Source organism: Megachile rotundata, chromosome 10, assembly GCF_050947335.1.
Source record: "Megachile rotundata isolate GNS110a chromosome 10, iyMegRotu1, whole genome shotgun sequence".
NCBI lineage: Eukaryota > Metazoa > Arthropoda > Insecta > Hymenoptera > Megachilidae > Megachile > Megachile rotundata.
This window is the reverse complement of record NC_134992.1, coordinates 17,110,308-17,131,473: the sequence shown is the minus strand read 5'-3', so window position 1 is coordinate 17,131,473 and position 21,166 is coordinate 17,110,308. Positions and strand designations below refer to the sequence as shown.

General features: G+C 44.3%; 2 protein-coding genes and 1 long non-coding RNA gene across 11 annotated transcripts in view; 2 read left to right on the top strand and 1 right to left on the bottom strand.

Annotated features, from left to right (window-relative positions):
• Positions 1-21,166, bottom strand: part of LOC143265275 (uncharacterized) — a 39,143-nt gene that overhangs the window by 3,224 nt on the left and 14,753 nt on the right. For 2 of the 3 annotated variants that reach the window (XR_013039673.1, XR_013039675.1), the window contains one exon: positions 746-1,184. The exons of the other annotated variant lie outside the window; for it this stretch is intronic. This is a non-coding gene — a long non-coding RNA (uncharacterized LOC143265275). The remainder of the gene's footprint in view (positions 1-745; positions 1,185-21,166) is intronic. 3 annotated transcript variants of the gene reach the window in all.
• On the top strand, positions 946-17,924 carry LOC100877973 (monocarboxylate transporter 12). 7 transcript variants are annotated; one of them, XM_076536496.1, is made up of 12 exons: positions 946-1,080; positions 10,755-10,887; positions 11,515-11,719; positions 11,997-12,137; positions 12,515-12,703; positions 13,225-13,468; positions 13,797-13,992; positions 14,487-14,663; positions 14,727-14,949; positions 15,071-15,310; positions 15,388-15,513; positions 16,073-17,924. In XM_076536496.1, exons 1-12 carry the CDS (start codon positions 1,070-1,072, stop codon positions 16,231-16,233), a joined length of 2,046 nt encoding a protein of 681 aa, XP_076392611.1. In that variant the 5' UTR covers positions 946-1,069; the 3' UTR covers positions 16,234-17,924. The 7 variants fall into 7 exon arrangements, with proteins under 7 accessions (XP_076392611.1, XP_076392617.1, XP_076392616.1 ...); XM_076536502.1 differs by lacking the exon at positions 16,073-17,924 and adding an exon at positions 15,627-15,746; XM_076536501.1 differs by having other exon boundaries at positions 1,075-1,160.
• LOC100877860 (uncharacterized) overlaps positions 20,284-21,166 on the top strand; it is a 27,305-nt gene continuing 26,422 nt past the window's right edge. Inside the window, exon 1 of the mRNA XM_076536510.1 lies at positions 20,284-20,732. The gene's annotated coding sequence lies outside the window, so the exon portion shown is untranslated. The remainder of the gene's footprint in view (positions 20,733-21,166) is intronic.

Below are 21,166 nucleotides of genomic sequence, written 5' to 3'. Positions count from 1 at the left end.
GCAATAAAACACTGTAATACGTCAAGCAGTTTGCATTATTGCCACGTTGCGTTGGTTTCGACGTAATCGCAAACAATGTTCATCGTCATCGAACCTGTTAACTATTCGACGCCTTTTTCTTTTACGAAGTTTTTACTCGTAGACCGATAATACGCGTGTGCAATGAAATATAGCAAAATTTAATAAACGTATGTATCTTGCTGTTCTATTCAACGAACAATATTTGTCTTCGAGCAAGAAAACTCATTTACAGTGCTATGTTTTATCGTTACATTACCTGAGATTATATCGTTACGCGAGATAAACGGAGTATTTGTCTCGGATCTCGCAAACTTTACTGGAAATTCAGTGAGATATTCATGTGTACGCGTGATTACACGATGCAGATTAAATTACCGTACACTTTGGTCAACTCGTTCAATTAGTATACGAAATAATGAGACCGATAAAATGTCAAGTATCAAGGATAGACTGCGGTAGAGTGAAAGGCTAAGCGCGCCGAAAAGTGCACGCTCGCGCGTCGCGAGCACGGTGCATTAAAAAAGAAAAGAAACGTTTTCTCGGCTGTTTAAACGTAATCGGCGAACAAGTTTCCCCTAGTTTCGGGGTACGTGGTCGCGCGACTGTTTTCACGTTGTCTCCTGGTCGAGCGTCGTGACTGATTTCCACCTCCCTGTGTCGCGATGGAATGAACGGTACCGGGGAGTTTGCCGCGCGATAGGCGTATATTCTTGGCGCGACCTACCTTAAGCGTAAACTTGCTCTTTCGTTTAAGCGCCACCGTGCAACAGGAGGGGCGAAGTACAGGAAACAGAAGGAAGGTTTGGCGGAACACATCGTCACCACAACGTCGCGCGATAATTCTTGGTTCGTCGTTGTTTGCCGCGGCGCGTTTCTCCGTGCTTCAACGCCACCAGTTTGCCGCCATTTCCCTCCGCTCCCTCCGTGTCCCTCCGGCGTGGCGCGATTTCCGGTTTATTTCCATGGCGGTCGCCCTCTGTTGGTTCACTTTTTCGGACGAAGCGGACGACACCAAGCTGTTAGCCGTGCAAGTGTGAAAACGACGATCATGACGCATACGTGAGTGCATTTCGGAACAGCTACGCGTTTCTGTGCGAACTTGTCGATTATGACGGATCATGCGTATTGACCAATCATCGGTAAAAACGGAAGAAAATAGATCCCTGTAAAGTAGAATTATCGCGTGTAAGTTGACCGCGACCGAAACCGCGTTAACCGATTTAGAACGGTCGGAGGAGACGTCTTGTCGTCGATACGAGTATTCTTAGACAAATCAACGCGAACGAAGCGAAGAACCGGAGAATTACCGTGCATTTTTGTGTGGCGCGAGTTCTTGCCACGCGACGTCGCGTTTCGTGCACGTGCAATCGAACATAGACACGAGCACGCCTCCCCGTACCACGCGGGAATTACTGCAATCGAAGCTTGCTAATTGCCTTGAGTTTTTTTACTCGGAACCAGTATAATCGATCGACTTACCGATTATCTAATTTCCATCCAGTTCACGAAAACGTAGTTGGTAGCGATACTTTACTCACCGCGATAAGATGTTAAACATCACAGGTGCGAAGCAACATTTCTACGATATATGTACGCGTATAATTCACGTTCGTGGCATCGAGCGCATTCTTAGCGTCGTTACCGCGGAATTGGAAGGGACAAGGACGCGTTTAACCTCTCGTTAAGATTAGTGAATCATTATCGGTAGACGTCCATCTGTGTTTAGCTACTTAAACGATAACGAACCTTTCCTCTAGAGTTACGTCATCGAACCGATTATCACCGCGTCGCGATTGGAAACGTCGAAAACGGGTTGTCATGTGGTTCGGTGGTCGCACAATCTCCGCTGAAACGGGTTATCGGACAATCGCCTCCAGACTCCACGTTTCTTATCGACGATCGACGGAATTCGTGGTGCGCGCGTTGTGCATACGGACCGCTCGTTAACGTTTTCACGCGCAACCGTTCGATTCGATCGTAGGTGTTCGTCGGTTTCGATCCTCGATCGAGTCAAGTGAATCGCGGCCTCGTCTCGCATGAACGACCGTCGATCTCGATTCGATGCGTCGATTTAGGCTGCGTTTAGACTCGCCGAGTAAGCTATCGATACAATGTTATACGATTAATGTTGAACCGATGCTTTTTCATGGGTTCAGGCGGAACTTTTTTTAATCGCTTTGTTATGCACGTATCTGTAGCAAAAAAGAAAAAAATAATAAAAACGGACTTCGACGACCTTGATGAAAAGTAAAATACAGACTTTAGCAGAGCGTTAGTTACGCGAGCGAAAGAGACAGAGACAATGTATGCTTCGTTAATTCGGTTCATTGAATGGTCAGTTAGGTTAACACGAATTAAAGTAATTACTCCGGATCAGAAAACACCTTGCCAATTTCAATGACCCTGTTCATGTTCTCAGGGTCATTCTGACCAACTTTCCCCCGTGTGAACGTAAAATTTAAAACGCGAACGACACGAGAAAAAATGCGTATTCGATTACATATTGATATTGTATAAACGCACCCTTACCTCGTGGCAGTACGCATAGACGCATAGAAACAGATTTCGCACTCCGAACGTGACATCCGAAGGAACAATGACGATTTCTTCGCAAATCACAGAAACCATAAAACTGGAATCCCTCCAACTTACACGTTAGAAGGAGAAAAATGAAGCAATGCTCTTTCTTCGTCGCGTTGAATCGAATGCCTCTCACGGATCGCGCAGTCTATTCCTGCGTGTCTACGGCGGTAGGCGAATATCGATCGCGTCCAAGCGAATTTCGATCGATCGTTCGTCGGGCAGCAATCGATTCCGCGGAAGTAGAGGATGTACCGGGGAAGAAAAGCGCGGGAAATCGGTCGAGATGAATCGACGTCGTTCGAATTTCGCGTAATCGTCGGTTTGTAGGCTCGTTGGTGACGCTACGCGTCGTATCGCGTCGATAGGAATCCTGTGGCGTGGCGAGTCGGAGCGAGTGTCCAACGAGACGATCCTCTCCGCTCGTGACGGACCAATCTGGCATTCGGTCGTTATCGGTGACCGATGGAAGCCGTGCACGGCCGACGGGACACGCTGATCGCGCTGCTAATTCTCCGGCACATCGCGCGCGCCTTGTTAGTAGACGCGCATCACGCGGCCACGAACACGCGTTGCTTCCGTTGCTGTCGTTTCGCTTCGTGCTCGATCTCTGGAATTTCGGCGCTCTGTGACGCCGACCCCACGAGGAAAGGTAATCAACCGATTTAAACGTATCTCGTTAACGCGTTTAACCGGACGCGCGTGTTTCGTCACGGTGCAATTAACGCACCCGTGTTAAAAGTTCAGGCGGTAGGTGCGCGTGTGTGAGTGTTCGGTACGAAAGCGTGGCGCGTTTCCCGCCTTCCAGGTCCGCGCACGCGCACTCGGCCTCCCTTTGCACGTGCTTCACGACACACGTGCGCGTTTTCCGTACGGTGTCAATTAGTAGACGCGAAAACGCATCCGTCGCCTTCGACGATACGCGTTTGACGGGCCAGCGTACGCTCCGCTGCTTATCGCGAGATTTCTTGGGTCTATCAATCGCAATTGAGCAAGACATCTGTGTTTTTTCTGCTCGACGATCAGAAAAGACGCTTATCCGGCGATACCAGTGACGTTTCGACGCGAAACAACATCGATTTCCGAAATTTCCATACGGCTCGACCGCGAGTGGAACTTGCCCGCTGTAATATTAATTTCGTTTCGCTAATCAGATGACCTCGTCGATCCTTTACGCGCGCTCGAGGAAAACTCTGCTTTTTCCTCTCACGAATTTCTTTCTTAATCGCTTTCCATTTCAGCGCGAATCGACTAGTCGATCGACTCATCCGCCGTGGCTTCTCTCTGCCCACGATCGAGTTAGCAAAAAAAAAGAGTGTACAATAATTGCTTCTCGCGTCCTCGCTTCGCAAGTGTTAGATTCTAACGAGGTTATAGCGACAACAAATCATTTCTTGAATCTTCGAAACGCTATGGAGCGTTTCCTGCACCTCGGCCAAGCCTCTTTTGTTCTCTTCAACGGAAGTCCTTCGTGGAAATGTGTGTTACCCATTGGCGTGAGTAAGTGGCGATATATGGAGATTTGGAAATTCAGTGAGTCCGCATTCGAAATATATAAATTCGAGGACTCGGAGATACGAGCATCTGGGAATTTGTATAAATGGAAATTTAGGATTTCGAAAATCGAGGACTGTGTATTTGGGAATCTGGATAATCGAGAGTTTATAAAGTAGATTACCTATCGCTACTCGCGGCTCCAGTTGCCTATCACCGATTCAATGTATTACAGCGGTCTGACGCATCGTACAACACACGATAATGTAGCGCGTGGTCGTACATCGCGTTGCCGTATAGTAAAAAAAGACCTGCCTCCCTCGAGTGAAAAATCCTGCTTACGCCAATGGTTTCAGCCACGTGTTACAAGACAGACTCTTTTAGATCTCCAGTTTCTTTTTGACCTGCGGAAACTCTCCGCCGTGCACGAACAATGGAAAAGAAGAAAAGCGAGGTAGTCGAGTAACGAACAACGGAGAGATCACGGGTTTATTGGCCTGTTTGCTGCTATTTGTAAAAGGCTGACGTTCGCTGATTCAGCATCACGATGTTGGTAAATAAATGCACAAGAAATCGGTGGAGATAAGTTCCGAGGAACTTTGGCCTCGGCACGTGGTCTCGTTTCCCTCTCGCGATTCGTAAGGGACGCATCATTGATCGCGCCGCTTTTGACCATCCTGTTTGGTCATTCGCGTTCGCGAACGGAGCTGAATCGAGTCTCTGGATCGTCCTAATAAATTCTTCGAGAGCAGCCAATAACGCTCTGGAATTCAATAAGGGCACCTCGCTTTGTTACTCTCGATGAGACTGACCGAAACCAATGATCTATCCGAAGAATTATTCGATGCTTCCGAAGAGTCGGAAATTTTGATGGATAATCGATCGTATCGATGAACACTTTGCTTCTCTATTAGTATACTCCTAGATACTGACCTAACTAGGTACTTGTCTGCACTAGATTTCTGATGCGATCTCTAGGGAGTTTCAAGTACTACGTACATTATAATGTACATGACATCTCGATTTAAATTCAAAGAGCGATAAAATTATTCGGTACATTGCGATACTACAATAAACTCTTTAGTCGAAAATTCGGTTATAACGTTCCAAAGTCCTAGGTCCGAAAGAGGAAGTTTTACAAGAGCCAAAGTTATCTGTAGATTATGGTAATTACATTTTTTTAAGAGCGATAAAATCTGCGTCGAATTTTGGTAGGTATTGTCTTATGAACAGGATGGTGGTTTCGAAACGGGGATAAATTGATACAATTCGAGAATTGTTGATGGAACCCGACCTGTTGCTCCTCTATCACACGGCTTCACATTACTGGAATTTCTGCTGATTTGGAGTAGCACGTACTCGAAATTGTTGCAAATATGAACGGCTATCGAATTTCGCGTGATTTTCTCGATTGATCCGTGATCAGTCACGAGTGTAAGTGGGTGAAGATCGTCGATATTGTCCGGGAGGGCCCTGACAGAGATACCAACACCGCTAATTGCGATACGAGTGAATTCGTGAAAGATTAAAGAATCGGTTTATCGAACTAAAATCTTGTCGATCGGTTCTCTTGAAAACAACGAATTTATCGGTAGATTGCTCGAAAAAAGCTTCGATTTATTCGAAATCGATCAGTCTGAAAGATGTTTCGATCGCGGAGGCGATTAAGAAAGATAATTCGAGTTATTTACAAAATTCCTTGGTGGCAGATAAACGCGGTCTCATGACTGCCGTTCCCATTTTTCTCGAGAGGTCGATCGAAATCGAACAAATATTGTCGGTTCCTGGACGCGTTTATCGGCCAGAAGTCGATCTTCCGACATCCACCGACTACCAGATTGAGAATAGTAGTCCGTTCAAATATTTACTCGCGACGATATCGACGGGCAAGCATAATTTTCCATTCGACTATTGTTCCAAGTGTCGGAGGAGTCGCGATAAAGCGGAACGAGCTGTTTCTTCATACCTCCGACTATCGCCGGGCCTATCGGCGAAATTCCCAAACCATGCCAGTTCCGAGCGAAAAATAATCCACGATAATTAGCGTAAAAATAAACTTTGTTAATAATAACAGCGGTTGACCTCGAAGCCGATTCCACTTTTTTTCGTGTAGTACACGATTATCGGGCAATAAATTAAGTAGAATGCGTAAAGTTTCAGTAACCGAGACTTTCGTTGATATTTTTAACCGTAATTCAGTCTCGAGAGGAAAATACCGGTGTGAGCATACTAGATTCGTTAAAGCAAAGATAATTGGACGTATCGAGGTGCGACAATAATGGAACGTGGTAGTATCGAGAATAACGGGATGTGCCAGTACTCGGATAATGGGTTGTAATAGAAAGTGGCAATATAGGACGAGGTTATATGTAAGGCCCGGTACAAGTGGAGCATCGCGTATGAATGATTGCTCGTCCTCTCGGTATCAATTAAAGCGAATAAAGTTGCATGAAAATTCAATTGAAAACCTGACAATTTTCCAATTAAACTCAATACGACCGGTTAAATGGAATTGAACGAGCCGGCCCATAACGAGCCTCTTTCCCGCCGTCAAATAATTTGTTTCCGCGGTCTTTCCAGGAAGACGCGATTAATAAAATGCCCCGAAAACAAGTTCCTCTTCGTCCGCTACATGTGAACCGATCGTACCTTCGGTTTACACGAGGACGTTTGCTTTTCTTCGTAATACCCCAATCGAGATTGTTGAATTCATTGCCGGTCCTCCGCTACTCATTCGTAATGGCTGACTCACCTACGTGCAATGCTCGATTCGAACCAGAAATATTTAAGACTACGAGATCGGACCGTGATCGATTCGCGAGTTACGCTGGTTAGGTCGACAGTGACAAATAGATACGAAACGATGGAAACTGTTTTAGCAAAACAATAGATTCCACTTGCACCCTAACACTTTTTCGCAGAAAACATTACGCGTTCGCGATAAAAACGAGGGCTTTGTTGTTGGGCAGGAAATCGAGTATCAGCGAAGACAGCGGATCAGAAACACTTGATAGACGCACTTGTTCGGTTCATAATTAAGTCACGATTATTTCTTCTGGCGGAACGATCAAACGCGGCTCGATAGATCGTTTCGCGTTCATCGTGTTCGCCTCGTTTCGTTATCGCGTACGTTATCAACGGAGAAAGACGAGAGAACGAACGAAAGCGGACGCGTTTTGGTATCGAGCCAGAAACGAATTCACGAACAAACGGTCCATCGTGTTGTGTTCAACGCAATACGATAACAACCTATCCGCTCTCTTTTCCGCGCAGATAATTGCTACTTCTGCTTTCTGGAGCACCCATTGCACCGATACAATCGAATCGCTTCAATTGCTCCTTACGTGCTGCTTCCATGCAGCTCGCATAATCTCGCTATTATTAGACGACCATCTATTCTTGGATCGTGCCATGGAAACCTGCGATCATTCGGAGAAACCCGCTGCAGTTTCCGATTCACGTGTCTTTCGTCTTGTTTTACAAGTTTTTCTCACCCTGGCAATGGACGCTTTTAATTTTAGCATCTTGCCACTTTGGAACACTGGGGCTCCGAGCTTTCGAGACCGTGGAACTTTAAAATGTTGAAATTGTTTCGAGGCAATGGAAGTTTTTAATTTTAGTACCTTAAACGCCCCTCGAAAAAAATTTGCATTCTGTCGAGCTGAACACTCAATCCCAGACAGTGATAGGCAATTTGGAATATTACTCCGCATTACCTTACATCGAATCATCGAAGCATAAAAAAAAACACCGATACTCCGTTATCAATCATTAACGAGCATTAACGAGCATTAACGAGCATTAACGAGCGAATTTCCTAACAGTCAAACTGTAATGGAACGAATTAATCGCAGGTATCTTTAGCTTATCACGAAATCGTAGTCTTCCTAATCGATTATAAATGAACTTTCTTTCGAACCAGACTCGTGTCAATTGGAGAGACAACTCTATATTCCCGCTGTCGCTCTTTCGTGATTTAAAAATAAGCACATCCCTTATCAGTCGTACGGAGTTTGCACGAGCGTGTTTGCACAATATGCCTCGATCTCTGCAACAATATGGTTTTGCGCGAGTCGAATGTTTCACGGTGTATCACAGCATTTGATCGCACGTGTCGAAATCTTGTGGCCTACGAATCGCGCTGATTACATACGTCCTTGATATCAATGACGATCAACAGGGAGAACGACGAAGGCGGGGATCATAGAGTCGTTGACCCTACTGATTCTCGCGGTTTCGATTAGGTATGAATTCGTTAAATGTCATTAAATGTCCAAACGTAAACTTTTGCATTAATTAACTCTCGTTTGGAAGCGAATTTCGCTGTCGGATAACTTTATTTTTGGATGCGCATCTTTGCGTAGGTAAAAGTAGAATCGTTTCGAATTACGATTAGAGCGACGGTGGCGTAAAAAATTATTCCGCGGATCAGTTTCCAGGTTCATGCCACTGTTAAGTATATACGTTATATTTCATGCTGTCACCGTCGTTTTTCATACCGTTATCGTTACAGATCTTTGTAAGTATGTTCGGGACAAGGAAAGTAATCCGCCTGATAAATAATCAAATAAATTGTTCAATTTGCTCGTACTACCTGGATACGCTAAACAACTTATCTGATCGCGATAAAACTTTCCGTACGAGTGTTTGATTAATTATTATTATTATAATCGGATTGATGAATTCGAAAACAGTAGTCGGAAAATAAAAGGGGGGTCGTAAAACACTCCTCTCGTGCCAGCAACGAAATGTTTAAATTATATTCTTAACTGCTGTGCGTCCGTATTATTTATAGCATGGCAATTAATGTTTCCTTACATTCTCGTGACTAAGCTTTTCAACATTTTTTTTATCTCTCCAATTGCCTACGGTTCTCTCGTGGAAGATGGTGATATAACGTGTGGCACGATATGTAGCGATACGACTCGGCGATATAATGCGAGATAATAGAATACATGAAAGTGCGATGATACAATGCGTGGTAATAGAACGTGTAGCAGTATAGTACACTAATAATAGAACGCGTGAGTAGAACACATGGCTATATAGGATACGGAAACATAGAAATGGTAATAGAACCGTTGAAGGCAGACCGCGTTATATTTAGAAAATATTTCTCAAACAGAATTTCCAAGGAAAAAGGTCTAAGCAATAAGTTGATAGTACTTATATTGTCATTGACTTTGAACAGCAGCAAAGCTAGTCGAGATAAGCGCACTGTCATTAAGTTCAGGGTGCAGTAGTCATCGCGATAATCCAAAGGAAAATATTATTCATTCTCTTCGATCCTAAATTTGTCTTCTTCTTGTCTTCCTTCGTCAACGATATCAAACATCGTGGAATGTTGTTTGAGCCGAAGTATTAGCGGTAAACAGAGTACACAACGTGTTTCTTTCTATGTTTTTTCGACTGATCTTTCTTGTCGGATGTGTAAACGCCGCCACGAAGTTGTCTCGGTTGACATAGGTCGTATCTTATCGTCGATTCACAAAATACCGAACATCTACATACAAGAAGAGGCATTCCGTGTTTAAAAGAACAACACAGATCGAAGTATCAACGTTTCTTTTTCGAGATGGACACGCTTCAGTTTTCGAGCAATGACTCTCGGATGAAGGTTGCACATTTTTTCGGTGCTCGTAGTGTTCATTTTTCTTCGCATTGTTTCGAGTTAGTGTTAGCGGTCCTATTTCTCTGATTTTTCGATTGTCGGTACGTAGATATTTTTGTTAATTTCTTCGAGTTAAAACTTTCACGTCTACTCGTGAAACCCGATATTTTACCGCGCTCGGGGCTTTAGAGGCGTGGCTCTAGTTATCTAAGAAGAATATGCAGCCTGTCCATTTTTTATCGAAAGAATTGATAGCGTAGAACAGGCACGGTTTTATCGCGTCAACTAGTGTAGAACGCAAACGGTGCGTCATAGAAAGCATGTGGTGTTTTCAAGCACGCGACTATAGCATATAGCATAGGACACTTACGGCGTGTCTTAAAGTATCGACGCGTAGATCGCATCTGGGACGTCCTCGAGTGTATCGAACAGATAGCATATGGAGATTATATCGTGTACACTGGAATAAGACACATACGGTGCGTCTTTGAGTGTGTTAAATACGAAAAACGTAAAATGTTCGAATTCGATTCTACGATCGTTTTCTTCCTGCTCGTAAACACTTTTAATTTATCGTCCGCATCGTCGCGCGTTATCTCCTCTTTTTTCTACCCGATTGACAGCGAAGTTCCCTGATTTAGAAAGGAACAAAAATCGACAGAGCCAGCCGATACTGGATCGAGATCGTTCGATCGACGCGGAAAGAAAGGCCGCGGGAGGCACGAAAACCGCGTCGCTTTGCTCCGCTCCCGCTCGCGGCTCCCGTTCGCGGCTCTCGAACACGTGTATAATTTATAGGTATGATAATGGTCGCGCATTTATGCGGTGCCGGCTGTGACGTGTCATACGTTTGTAACGATGCATCGAATTAAATCGACGTAAGAGCGTAGGATAGGATCGAATCGGAGGCGCGCGCGGGCTTTCGGAGGCCTCGTTCGTCGCCGATGTTCTCGCGCGTGCACGCCTCGCCTCACCGCTATTCTTTCCCGTTTTAATCGTCGCGCGCGTTTTAATAACCGCGACCGACCGGTCCGCTCTGCTCTTACAGACAACCGTGGACGACGATGGCGTCGTTGGAGAACAAAGTGGATGAACGAGTCGCCAAAGCGGTGCACCAGAACGGAGGCGGATGCAGGACCGAAGAGATGCCTCTCGAAGACGTGCAGGATAACAATAACGAGGTAATACGAAACGGGCTATCGAATTGTCCCTGACCGATATCTGCCCACCTAACTTTCACGATTCTTCGCGTTCGCAAAAACTGGATCGATTTTTCAAACGATACACTTTCGTATGCATATTAGATGCAAACTTCGGAAACGCGCTACAAATTGATATCCTTATGAAACGTATCTGTATGCGAATACAGACGCGTATTTGCATATCTACAAGTCTCCTTTCGCCGGATCTTTGTAACATTGTATCCCAGGATCTCGATATTCTCAGACTCGAATGCATTCGATTGTCCCTCGGTTATAACATCCATTCCGATATCTCGACAACCGAACATCCATAAGTTCGAACCTTTATGTCTGAATTTCAGACTCGAATTTCTCTAGATCCAAATATACATGGATTTGAATCTCCCCTTACAGAGAGATCCAGCCTTGAAAATATACGACTTTGTTCGAGCCTAAAACGCGTGATTTATCATAGGTTTAAATCATAACTCAATATTTTAGTCGAAGTTAGTAAAGTACAGGAGACGTGCAGATGATACGAAGGCGTGTTTATGGTCCATTTAATATGGTAATCGGAAGAAAGTTTGGAAGAAAGGAATTTCTTGCAAAAAGTTTGCGTGATTGCAGAGCATCGAGGTGGAGATGGTGGTGCCACCGGACGGAGGATGGGGTTGGGTGATCGTCGCCGCCTCCTTCATGTGCAACCTCTTCGTGGACGGTATCATCTTCAGCTTCGGAGTGTTCCTGAACGACGTGTCCGCCGCTTTCTCCGTTTCCAAAGCAAGGGTTGCTTTGGTTGGCTCGCTGCAGTCTGGCTTCTACCTTATGGCTGGTCAGTAACGAATCTTCTTTTCTTCTCGGATATTCATCGTTGAACGATTGTCCGAAATATTCACCCGACATTCTTTCATCGACTTTCTCTTTTTTCTCGGGAAAAAGCAAAGAAGATACGCGAAAGCGAAATCGCGCGAAAAAGATCGCCCGCGTGCGTCGGGTCTTCATCAGCTTCGTTTCTACCCGTGAAATTTTGAATTCATAGAACGTCGTGATCGGTAACACAATTTTCACGCGGTCGAAGAGAAGATAAAGTTGTTTTATTCTGTTCGCAGGTCCTTTTGTGTCAGCTTTGGCTAACAGGTACGGCTTCAGGCTGGTCGCGATCCTAGGAAGCGTTATAAGTTGCGGTGCTTTCGTGCTCTCGTACTTCAGCACTTCCATCGAGTTCCTCTACATCTCTTATGGTGTACTCGGTAAGTTCTTTTCGGCGAAATTGCTGCTGCCCTCGGCGAGAAACTTTTTCCGTACCCCCGTGTTCCAGTTTATGGGCTGCGCAGCTAACTCGCGCTATCGCTGTAATATTAATGCAATGCAAAATTTTCCAGCGAATTTGCGAGCAGCCTCTATGTTGACTGGTTTGATAATTTCATTTAAATTACAAATTTCGAAACTCGTGTTTTACCTTCTTAGATTAATAATATCTATTACATAATATCTGTCGGAGGTTACTTTTCTCAAGTTCTGAGAAGCGACTGCTTCAATAATTAAAGTTACTGACTATGTACGCATGCGGTGCACTATCGATGCTCTATAAGGCTAAATGATCGAATGTCTTTCTGTCGACTGTTAGGTGGTATCGGTGCAGGACTGATCTACGTGCCGGCTGTGATAACTACAGGGTTTTATTTTGAAAGATGGAGAGCCCTGGCTACAGGAATCGCGGTTTGTGGTTCTGGAATCGGCGCTTTCTTGCTCGCACCAATTTCCGATTTGCTCGTCAAGCAGTTCGGGTGGAGGGGTGCCTTGTTATTTCAAGCAGGTAACAAAAATATCTGATTAGTCTGGAAATTGGTAGATCTTGCAGCGACAACTTAAGACTCGAGATGCTTATCCAAGCTTCTGGAAATTTTTACAAGACTGACGACGTCTCTTCACGCAAATAGTCTGACGTACTAACTAAATAGAATCTTCAGACACAAATGAAAGCACAAACTTGAGTTTGTTGAAATTGTCTCGGAGAAGATCTTGCAGTACAATCGACTCTCGAACACGACATAATCTCGAATCTTTTTAATCAGAACAGATCGATCAAATTGTCGAATATATAATTCAAATATAATTCCATAATGCTCTTGTTTTTTTATGATATCCTTATCAATATTTTGTGACCGATTAGTTCAACGAATTTCCTCTTTTCGTCTCCATGGCGACAAATCCCATTTCAAAATCTCCAACGGTGGAAGATTAATTTAGAAGCACGCTGTACAAAAGTTTCCCACCCCATGCAAAAATCATAAAGCAGTAGAACGCTAGGCCAGAAGATTGGCTGGAATGTTGCAGGAATGCTGCTGAATTGTGCCATTTTCGGCGCGATGTTCCGCCCACTGAAACCGACCAGGATTAAAGTGAAACCTACGCCCGAGAACGCGGGCTTAGACGTGAAGAACAACTTGATGGCCAAAGGTGTTTCCACCGCATCGTTGCATTGCGTTCAACCTGGCAGAAGCGGTTTCTTTGGCACCAACAATAATACGGAATATCCCACCGCTGCTGAGCTCCTCGGCAGCAACCCCAACATAGTAAAGTAATAATTAAGCCTCCGTTCGTTAAATGAATCTTTCATCCTTCCTTTCATTATCTTTAATCAAAAATAAAGTGGCAGGGATTTCAGACTCTGTGAATACATAGATTAGAGCATTCATAGCTTTGGTAATGTAGGAATTAGGGTAGAGATTGAGGGATCTGGACGTAAACGTTAGTGGACATAGGGATTCGGGAATGTATGGATTCGCAGATGCAGGGATTTGGGGATATACAGACTAGTGGACAGAAAGATTTGGGGTTTAAAGATAGCGGAAACTTGGCATATATGGCCACCGAGATCGAGTGTTAAATTGAAAACCTTATTACAGCGCTTCCAAATCGCTACATTCGCTTCACAAGGTTCACGTTGAACTGACTACGCTGGAAAGGAAGTTGAGCAGCTCGGAGAAACGATTATCCGCGCCGATCTACCCCGATATAGACGTGACTATGGACGAAAAAATAGCGGAAGAGAACAATCTTCTAGGTGGTGATGTGGAAAGACTGAACGGCAAAGTACCTACGGTGAGTTCGAATCTTATCTTGTTCCACTTTCAGCACAATATGAACTTATCTGGAGTAGAAACAAGAGTTAAAAATCTTGAGTCGACACTCCACTTGAACCGCGTTAAATTCAATCGTATCAAAGTGACACTTGTCGAGTCAAATGGTGTCGAATTGAATCACGTGAAAGCGAATCGTGTCGATTTGAAGCACGTCTAATAGAATTCTGCTAAATTGAAACTCATCGAATTGAAGTTCACTGATTCGAATCAACGCTGAATTGAATCACGTCGAATCGAATTACGCCAATCTGAATCGTATCGAATTAAATTGTATGAAATCATTGAATCCCTGCTCGTAACAAAGTTGTTTCGAGAAGCGTTTTTTCGCATTTAGAAAGAGTTAATGAATTCTAACGAGATGGGATAATTGGTTAAGACAGTACATAACACCGTTTATGGCTGTTCCGTGCCAACTGGGTACGGTCGGTTGCAATAAAGGAAAATTGTTGGCAGATTCGTAGACACACGATTAGCGGCCGAAGACTTCGCGCGGACTCGGACTGTAGCCAAAAGTCTTTGAAGGTGGGCAACAAGCGAAATCCATTCAGCAAGGATCCACAAAGACCGTTCTATAGGGACGATATTTTTTATGGGGGTTCCTTGAACAGGCTACCTCATTACAGGTCTCAGGTACGAAATCTTTTACCTGCCAATATGGATTCAATAATCGAATACATATTTTTATTTCTATAGCAATCGTCTGTGGGATACCACATGTCGGTGACGCGTCTGCCGACCGCGACCGACGTGGCTGAAGAAGAAAGCGGAAGTTGCTACATATGTCCAGAAAGCGTACGAAGAATCCTCACAACCATGCTCGATTTAAGTCTGCTAAAAAGTCCCTCTTTCTTGATCCTGGCGATCTCTGGAGGACTCACCATGATGGGCTTCTATACACCCTTTATGTACGTCCCAGGTATCGTATCGAATCTCGCCAAATGATCAGTTATCTCGGAAATGTGCAATTCAGTATAAATTTACTATTTTCGAAATTAAGCTCGTATCAATTTTAATAATCAGATTTTGTTAAATGACAGATCGAGCCATAAGGGCAGGAGTCGAACCATCCACGGCAATGTTCCTAGTGTCGGTAATCGGTATCGGCAATACCGTTGGTCGTGTGGTGTGCGGATTAGCTAGTAGCTTACCAGGTGTCAACGCGTTGGTCGTCAACAATATATTCATCAGCGCTGGTGGATTATTAACCATAATTTCCGGCCTGTCGCTCACTCAGGGCTTTCAGTTCTTCTACGCAGCCGGCTTTGGGATCAGCATTTGTGAGTATACGTAGAACATTCAGAAATCGATAGGGTTTGGACTTCTAATTGAACGACGATTCTCGCATGATTTGCAGCCGTGTTCGCCTCCCTGCGGTCGATCATCGTGGTAGATCTACTGAGTCTGGAGAAATTGACGAACGCTTTCGGGCTGCTTCTTCTGTTCCAAGGTGTGGCAGCTGCCGTAGGCGCGCCTCTCGCAGGTGATTAGAAACTATCGATTTCTTTTGCCATTAGAGGAATGTTACGTAATAGTTATCTCCCTGTACACGAGTTACGAGCGCTTCATACCGTTCGGTTTAATTTTCTTTCGAAGTTTAAGCGATTTTCGCGCGAAAAGTGATTCATACCGAGGGATCGGGACCTTTAGATCCGATGTTAAGAGGATTCACGGAAGTAGGAATGTCAGTGGATTGGCGTTGGAGTGGCGGATAAGGTAACTGATTAAGAACCGGCTGCCGACAGAGTTTATTTGCACCAATCTCTACGACACCTTGCAAATCCTCTCGAGTTGCTTTCGATCGAATTCGTAGTTGTCGTCTTTGCACCAGAACGATCAATCAGACTGTGCCAAATCATTTTCGTAGAATCCTTCACAATTATCTATCGCGAATTGTACATACAAGTAGCAGCAGTTTATCTCGGTTATCTGAGAAGAGTAGCGCTATAAAGATATTTGCGATAGAATGTTTAAAAAGAGAAGTAGCATGTTCAAAGCTTATTCCGATAGAATGGTTCACGAATGTACTATCCGTTGTTCAGGTGCCTTCATGGACGCGACCGGAAGCTACGACTTCTCGTTCTACCTATCCGGTAGTCTGATCTTCTTATCGGCTGTGATCTGCTACCCTCTGAAGAGGATCAACGAGTGGGAGTCGAGGAAGAGCAACGAGAAGAACAGCGACGACCCATCGAAGTCTTGATCCAGCACGAAGACACGATTACATAGACGCCGTAGACCGAAGTCTGTCGCGTTCGCTGCTTAGCGCACAGTGTTTTGTACATATACCGAAGTGTAAATAATTCATGATGAGTATTCGAATCGTTAATTAATTCGTGACGACAGGAGGAAGCTCGTCAGGTTCAACGATTAAAATTATCGTTGTTGGGAATCGGAGAGTCTGCCGAGTTTCGTTAAGCGCGATGAGTGAGCAGCTTCGAAACCGATGGAGATTTCATAGATACGGAAGAAGAGGCGTATATCGTTTACGTAAAAGGACATTTTATCAAGATCCGAGTCGACACGGAACACGTTCATCGAATATTATCCGCGATCCAATCCGTTTAATACCATTATCGTTCTGAAATGTAATATTACACGATCGGAAACGTTAAGGCGTTCGATGTACGTACACCGATGTAACAACGGATAATATTCGTTGTTAATGCCTTGCATTCGTGCCTTTTACTCATAGTCTTCCTCGAATATCGCGTGAGGATGTTGAATCGTTCGATCTAGATCAAAATTTACGCGCGATCAAGAGAAACGAAGATGCTAGATCGAACGAGAGGCGTTCAATAGAAGATTACTTATATTGCAGTCTATTTTTGCTACGACCTTGTTACCGTCAAAAGCAAACTGCCATACTATAGATTCGGTGTACACCGACGAGCATCGTACGCTTTCTTAGGGAAAATGGCGCTGCTAGAGAAAACGTCACTACTTGATTCTCGGATATTCGAATTAAAAGTTTTGCTTTGCGGATATTAAAACATTATGGAAATTTAAGAAAAGTGGTGGTGTAGTTTTTCTCTAGAGCGGTTGTTATCTCGGAGAAGGCTCGATTGCAGCGAGCTGTACTCTGCGTGTTATCGCGCAGTTTGTATCGCGAAATGTACACGTTGCATCGTCTCGACGGGAAACGATGAGAGATATGTTGGAAGTTCTGGCGAGAACTGGCAAAGTGAATTCGTTAAATCGCGATCGATCGATCTCTCGACTCGCTTCCGAGATATCTGGTAGAGCATGTTTCTATAATAAACAAGCACGCGCATATGGTAAAGGCGTATGTACTTGCATAAACGGGTACACGTAATCTCGACATAGAGAACGTGCATTCGTTCTGGTGCAGTGCAATCTGTAGCGTTAATTAACGCGTTGACTGTCATGGGAATCGTAAGTGATCTCTGTTACCAATTTTATTTCGATCGCACGGCGAAATGACATATCGTTAAAGTTGCACTGGCGAATCGTGCGTAATGAAAATATTAGTAACCTTGATAGTGCATTTTATTCAACGAAATTAGGTGATTTGAAGATTTAGAAATTTGGCGATTTACACGAATTGGAATTTCTAAATCTGGAATTGTAAATATCGTAAATATCCCTGTTATGGCAATCAACGTGTTCACCAACGTCCGTCGATATAGCGGACGTTGGGTTCTCTAGGCTTAAGGACTTGCTCAAAAATCAAATCCGTTCCTACTGTTCCTAATTATCTACTGCGTAGTATTCGTTTATTTTTATTCGAGCCGAACCATGATCGAACGATCCGCGAGATCGTTCGTTCGTGTCCTTAATTTTTCGTCTATAAATATACAACGTTACACGCGACGTTTCGGAGATCGCGAACACTTACACTCACTTTGTTAAGGAATAAATTATTGACCGTAACCACTAGTCTATTTTGTTTTTCCTTCGCGTCGCATGGAAAACACTTTCAACAACGTAATCACAACGTGACTACAGCGTGACTAAGGTGTGCGAAACTTGAATTTTCCACGGTTAATCGTGGCTGCCTTTGAGTTCCCTCTGTCCTGCCACACCTATGTCCACGTTCAAACAACGCGGCACAACGTGACATTCGCCGATGTTATACATTATTTATCAACGAGCTAGCAGTACACTCGCTTACCGCTAATTAGCTACGCCTTCTTATCTGTTATTACCGGTAATCATCTAAATTTACAACTTTTAACGTCGAGTTTATTACGGTCGTTTGCGAGCCATTTTACGTTTCTGCGATTACATCTTAAATGTCTCGACTTTTATCGGGACTCCTGTATCTACGCCGGTGCGGTGATTCAAATCACTTTTTACGTTCTTTTAATCGTTCTCCGGAGCATGACATCTCGTACGCGTTAATTGGTCGTTTTAGAACGATCGACAGGAGGCGCGACTTTTTTCACAGTTATACCGCGTTGATCTACCAGTCGCGGTACTCTGTTCGTTTGTTACGAGCTCGGTTATCGAGTTTAGACCGATCGAATCGAACAACCGAGTCGAATAGCAAATTCGAATATGTTCGCTCGAAATCTGTCGAATCGAAAATGCAACGGCCTATATACGAAGTACAGCGGAAGCGTTAACGAACACGGGTAATCAGATTCATGAAGCAGCTCCTTCGACGGAGAACGATGGAAGAATTTGCATAAGATTGTTTGTGTCGCAGTTGCGACCATCGAAAAACGAGTCCTCGAGGAGTTGAAAGAAGTAGAAGAAGAAAAAGGTCGGCCGTGAGAGGAGCGTGTTTAACGAATGCCAATAATTTATGCCCGGACATGGTCGCGAGAAGAGAAAGACCTGCGCGAGAAAAGCGACGTCGGTTCGAGCGAACTGAACCTATGAACAAAGTCATAAATACTGAAAACTGGCAATTCCTTTCTTCATAGTAGTTCAACTACACTCCCGTTACTTCCAATTACTCTTTTTCAACTTCTTATTGCTCCGCTCGAGAAGATAATTGAAAAAAATACACCAAACGCTCGAGGAGGTTGAAGTAATCTCGTTCTCGAGTTTTCAGGTTATTTACAGTCAGCTTTACGGTCATATTTAAGTTTTCTCGTAGCCGAGTAATTGTCAGCGACGTAATGGAGGTTAAGCCGGGATCTCCCAACGTAATCAACGAATGTTATCGTGCATAATATTACAATTTTTTAATTTGTAATATTTAAACACCTAAATCTTCGGGATTCAAAAGTCACGTTATCGCGTTATGGGTTCCAGCCAACAGCTTGCAGTATTTTATCCGACACGATTGATTGTACGAGCCTTCGACTTAAACTCTCGGCCAAAAGTCACAGTTTTTTTTTCGGTTCGTGTGGCATGAATATTTTCGGTGGACGATTAAGAATTCGTTTCCCTTCTGGCTGACCCTCTTCCTCGAGCACTCTTTCTCTTTCGGTAGGATGGAAATTGATTTTTACCGCGAGCGCGATGCTATACGAGTTTAAGTTCGTCTCGTGCTAACTTTCGGAAGAAACGTGTTCTTTGTTTCGAATATGTCTTTATTTTTCTTCGTCGGAGAAGTTAGTGAATTCGGTACAAATCTTTGCTGCTCAGATGCACTTTCTTGCCTCGAAATAAGTTCGATCAATTACAGTCTCCGTGACATTTTCGAAAGCAGATAAACGAGGAGTTATCAGGATAAATTCGCTTAGCTTTGCAATTTGTAGATTTTTCAATTTCTTAAATTCTCATTCCCAAATTTCTATTAAATGTTCATATTCTCGGATTATCTAGTTTTAAGAGGGTCGAAAATCTGTAGAAACGAAGGAATAGGTGGCTCCTTTCTTCTCGGTTACTATATTTGTCCTAGGGAAGCCAGATTCGCTGTTGACCGAACTTTTACGTTCCGTTGAAACGTTTCTCTCTCAGACTGATCCTCTGGCGCTCTCGAGTCTGGCACAGAAGTGGAGGCCAAAGATAGAGAAGAGGAGCAGACAGACCGAGAGAAGAAGAAGAAAAGAGGTAAAGAAAGTAATAGGAAAAAAATGTAAGAAGAAAGTATGGAAAGAAGGGCCGGCATTCGCGAGGGTGTCTCGAAGGCAACGGGGTCTCTGCTTCCAACTGCAGATACATTGCGACATAGAGCCGGGGGTTAGTGTAGGGGGTTTCGTGGGCGGCGGGGTGGGGTGAAGGGACCGGCGAAACGGGGGTGGTGGAGGCTCGAAAGGGGGATGAAATGCGCCGCGACGCGTTGCGGCGAAGCCAGACAAGGACGGAGCGTACTCTTTCTGCTCCCGTATCCGCAGCATCCTCCATCTTTCTTCCAACGTTTTTGTTCACCCTTTTCACCCCATCGCACACGCTTCGCGTCCGACTAGTTTCTTCTCTGTTCTCCGATGTTTTTCTCCGGTCACCCTTGTCACCCTTCTCCCTTTACAACGATTCTCCTCCGGATACCTTGATCCTTCTCTTCCGTTTCTGCCTCTTTCTCTGTTTCACCCTGTCGCGGTCCAGTCGAGTGTCGGCCCGTGTACCGAACAGTTCACCTCGTGGCTGCCTCGTTCGACAACACGAGTGCGCGTGTATCCTGGATGCCGAGACGGGATCTTCCACCGGGATCACCGACCAGTTACCCGGGATCGAACGAGAACCGAGAACACCAGCATTCTCCTCCGAGTGTCCACGCACGATCGACGCGGTCAGGATAACGCGACGGGAGAATCCACGTGGTCTTGGAGAGCAGACGCGTGAAAGGTAGAAGGGATATCCTAGACTCGGGAAGGGTGCACTCTTATCCGGCATTTCGCGTACCAGATATTATTAGCTGCAGGGTGCACAGTGTTTTTACTCTCGAATATGATATTCGTTATCGTTATTTGCCTGTTAATTGGAACATGCTGGCTGAATTATTGTCGCGGAGGGAGCACGACATTCGTGCTAAGTGTTTTTCAAGTGGTTGTCAAAAATTTCGCTGAAAATTAAAGCGTGCTGGCGATTAATTATGGTACATTATCGTTATCTAGATGTTAGTTGGAACATATTTAAGGAATTATTATCGCGCTAAGTGTTTTTCGAGGGGTTGTAAAATGGTGATAGATGATGTTGATAAAGTATGATTAACGTCGCGTATAACATATTACTATCGCGTGGAGCGTATAAATATTATACAATTTTCTCGGAAGATATTG

Bases quoted from the DNA above. Each gene is read 5' to 3' on its own strand.
- LOC100877973 (XM_076536496.1), top strand. The intron at 11,720-11,996 runs GTCAGTAACGAA...TTCTGTTCGCAG, and splicing joins TGGCTTCTACCTTATGGCTG to GTCCTTTTGTGTCAGCTTTG. The intron at 12,704-13,224 runs GTAACAAAAATA...GGAATGTTGCAG, and splicing joins TGCCTTGTTATTTCAAGCAG to GAATGCTGCTGAATTGTGCC.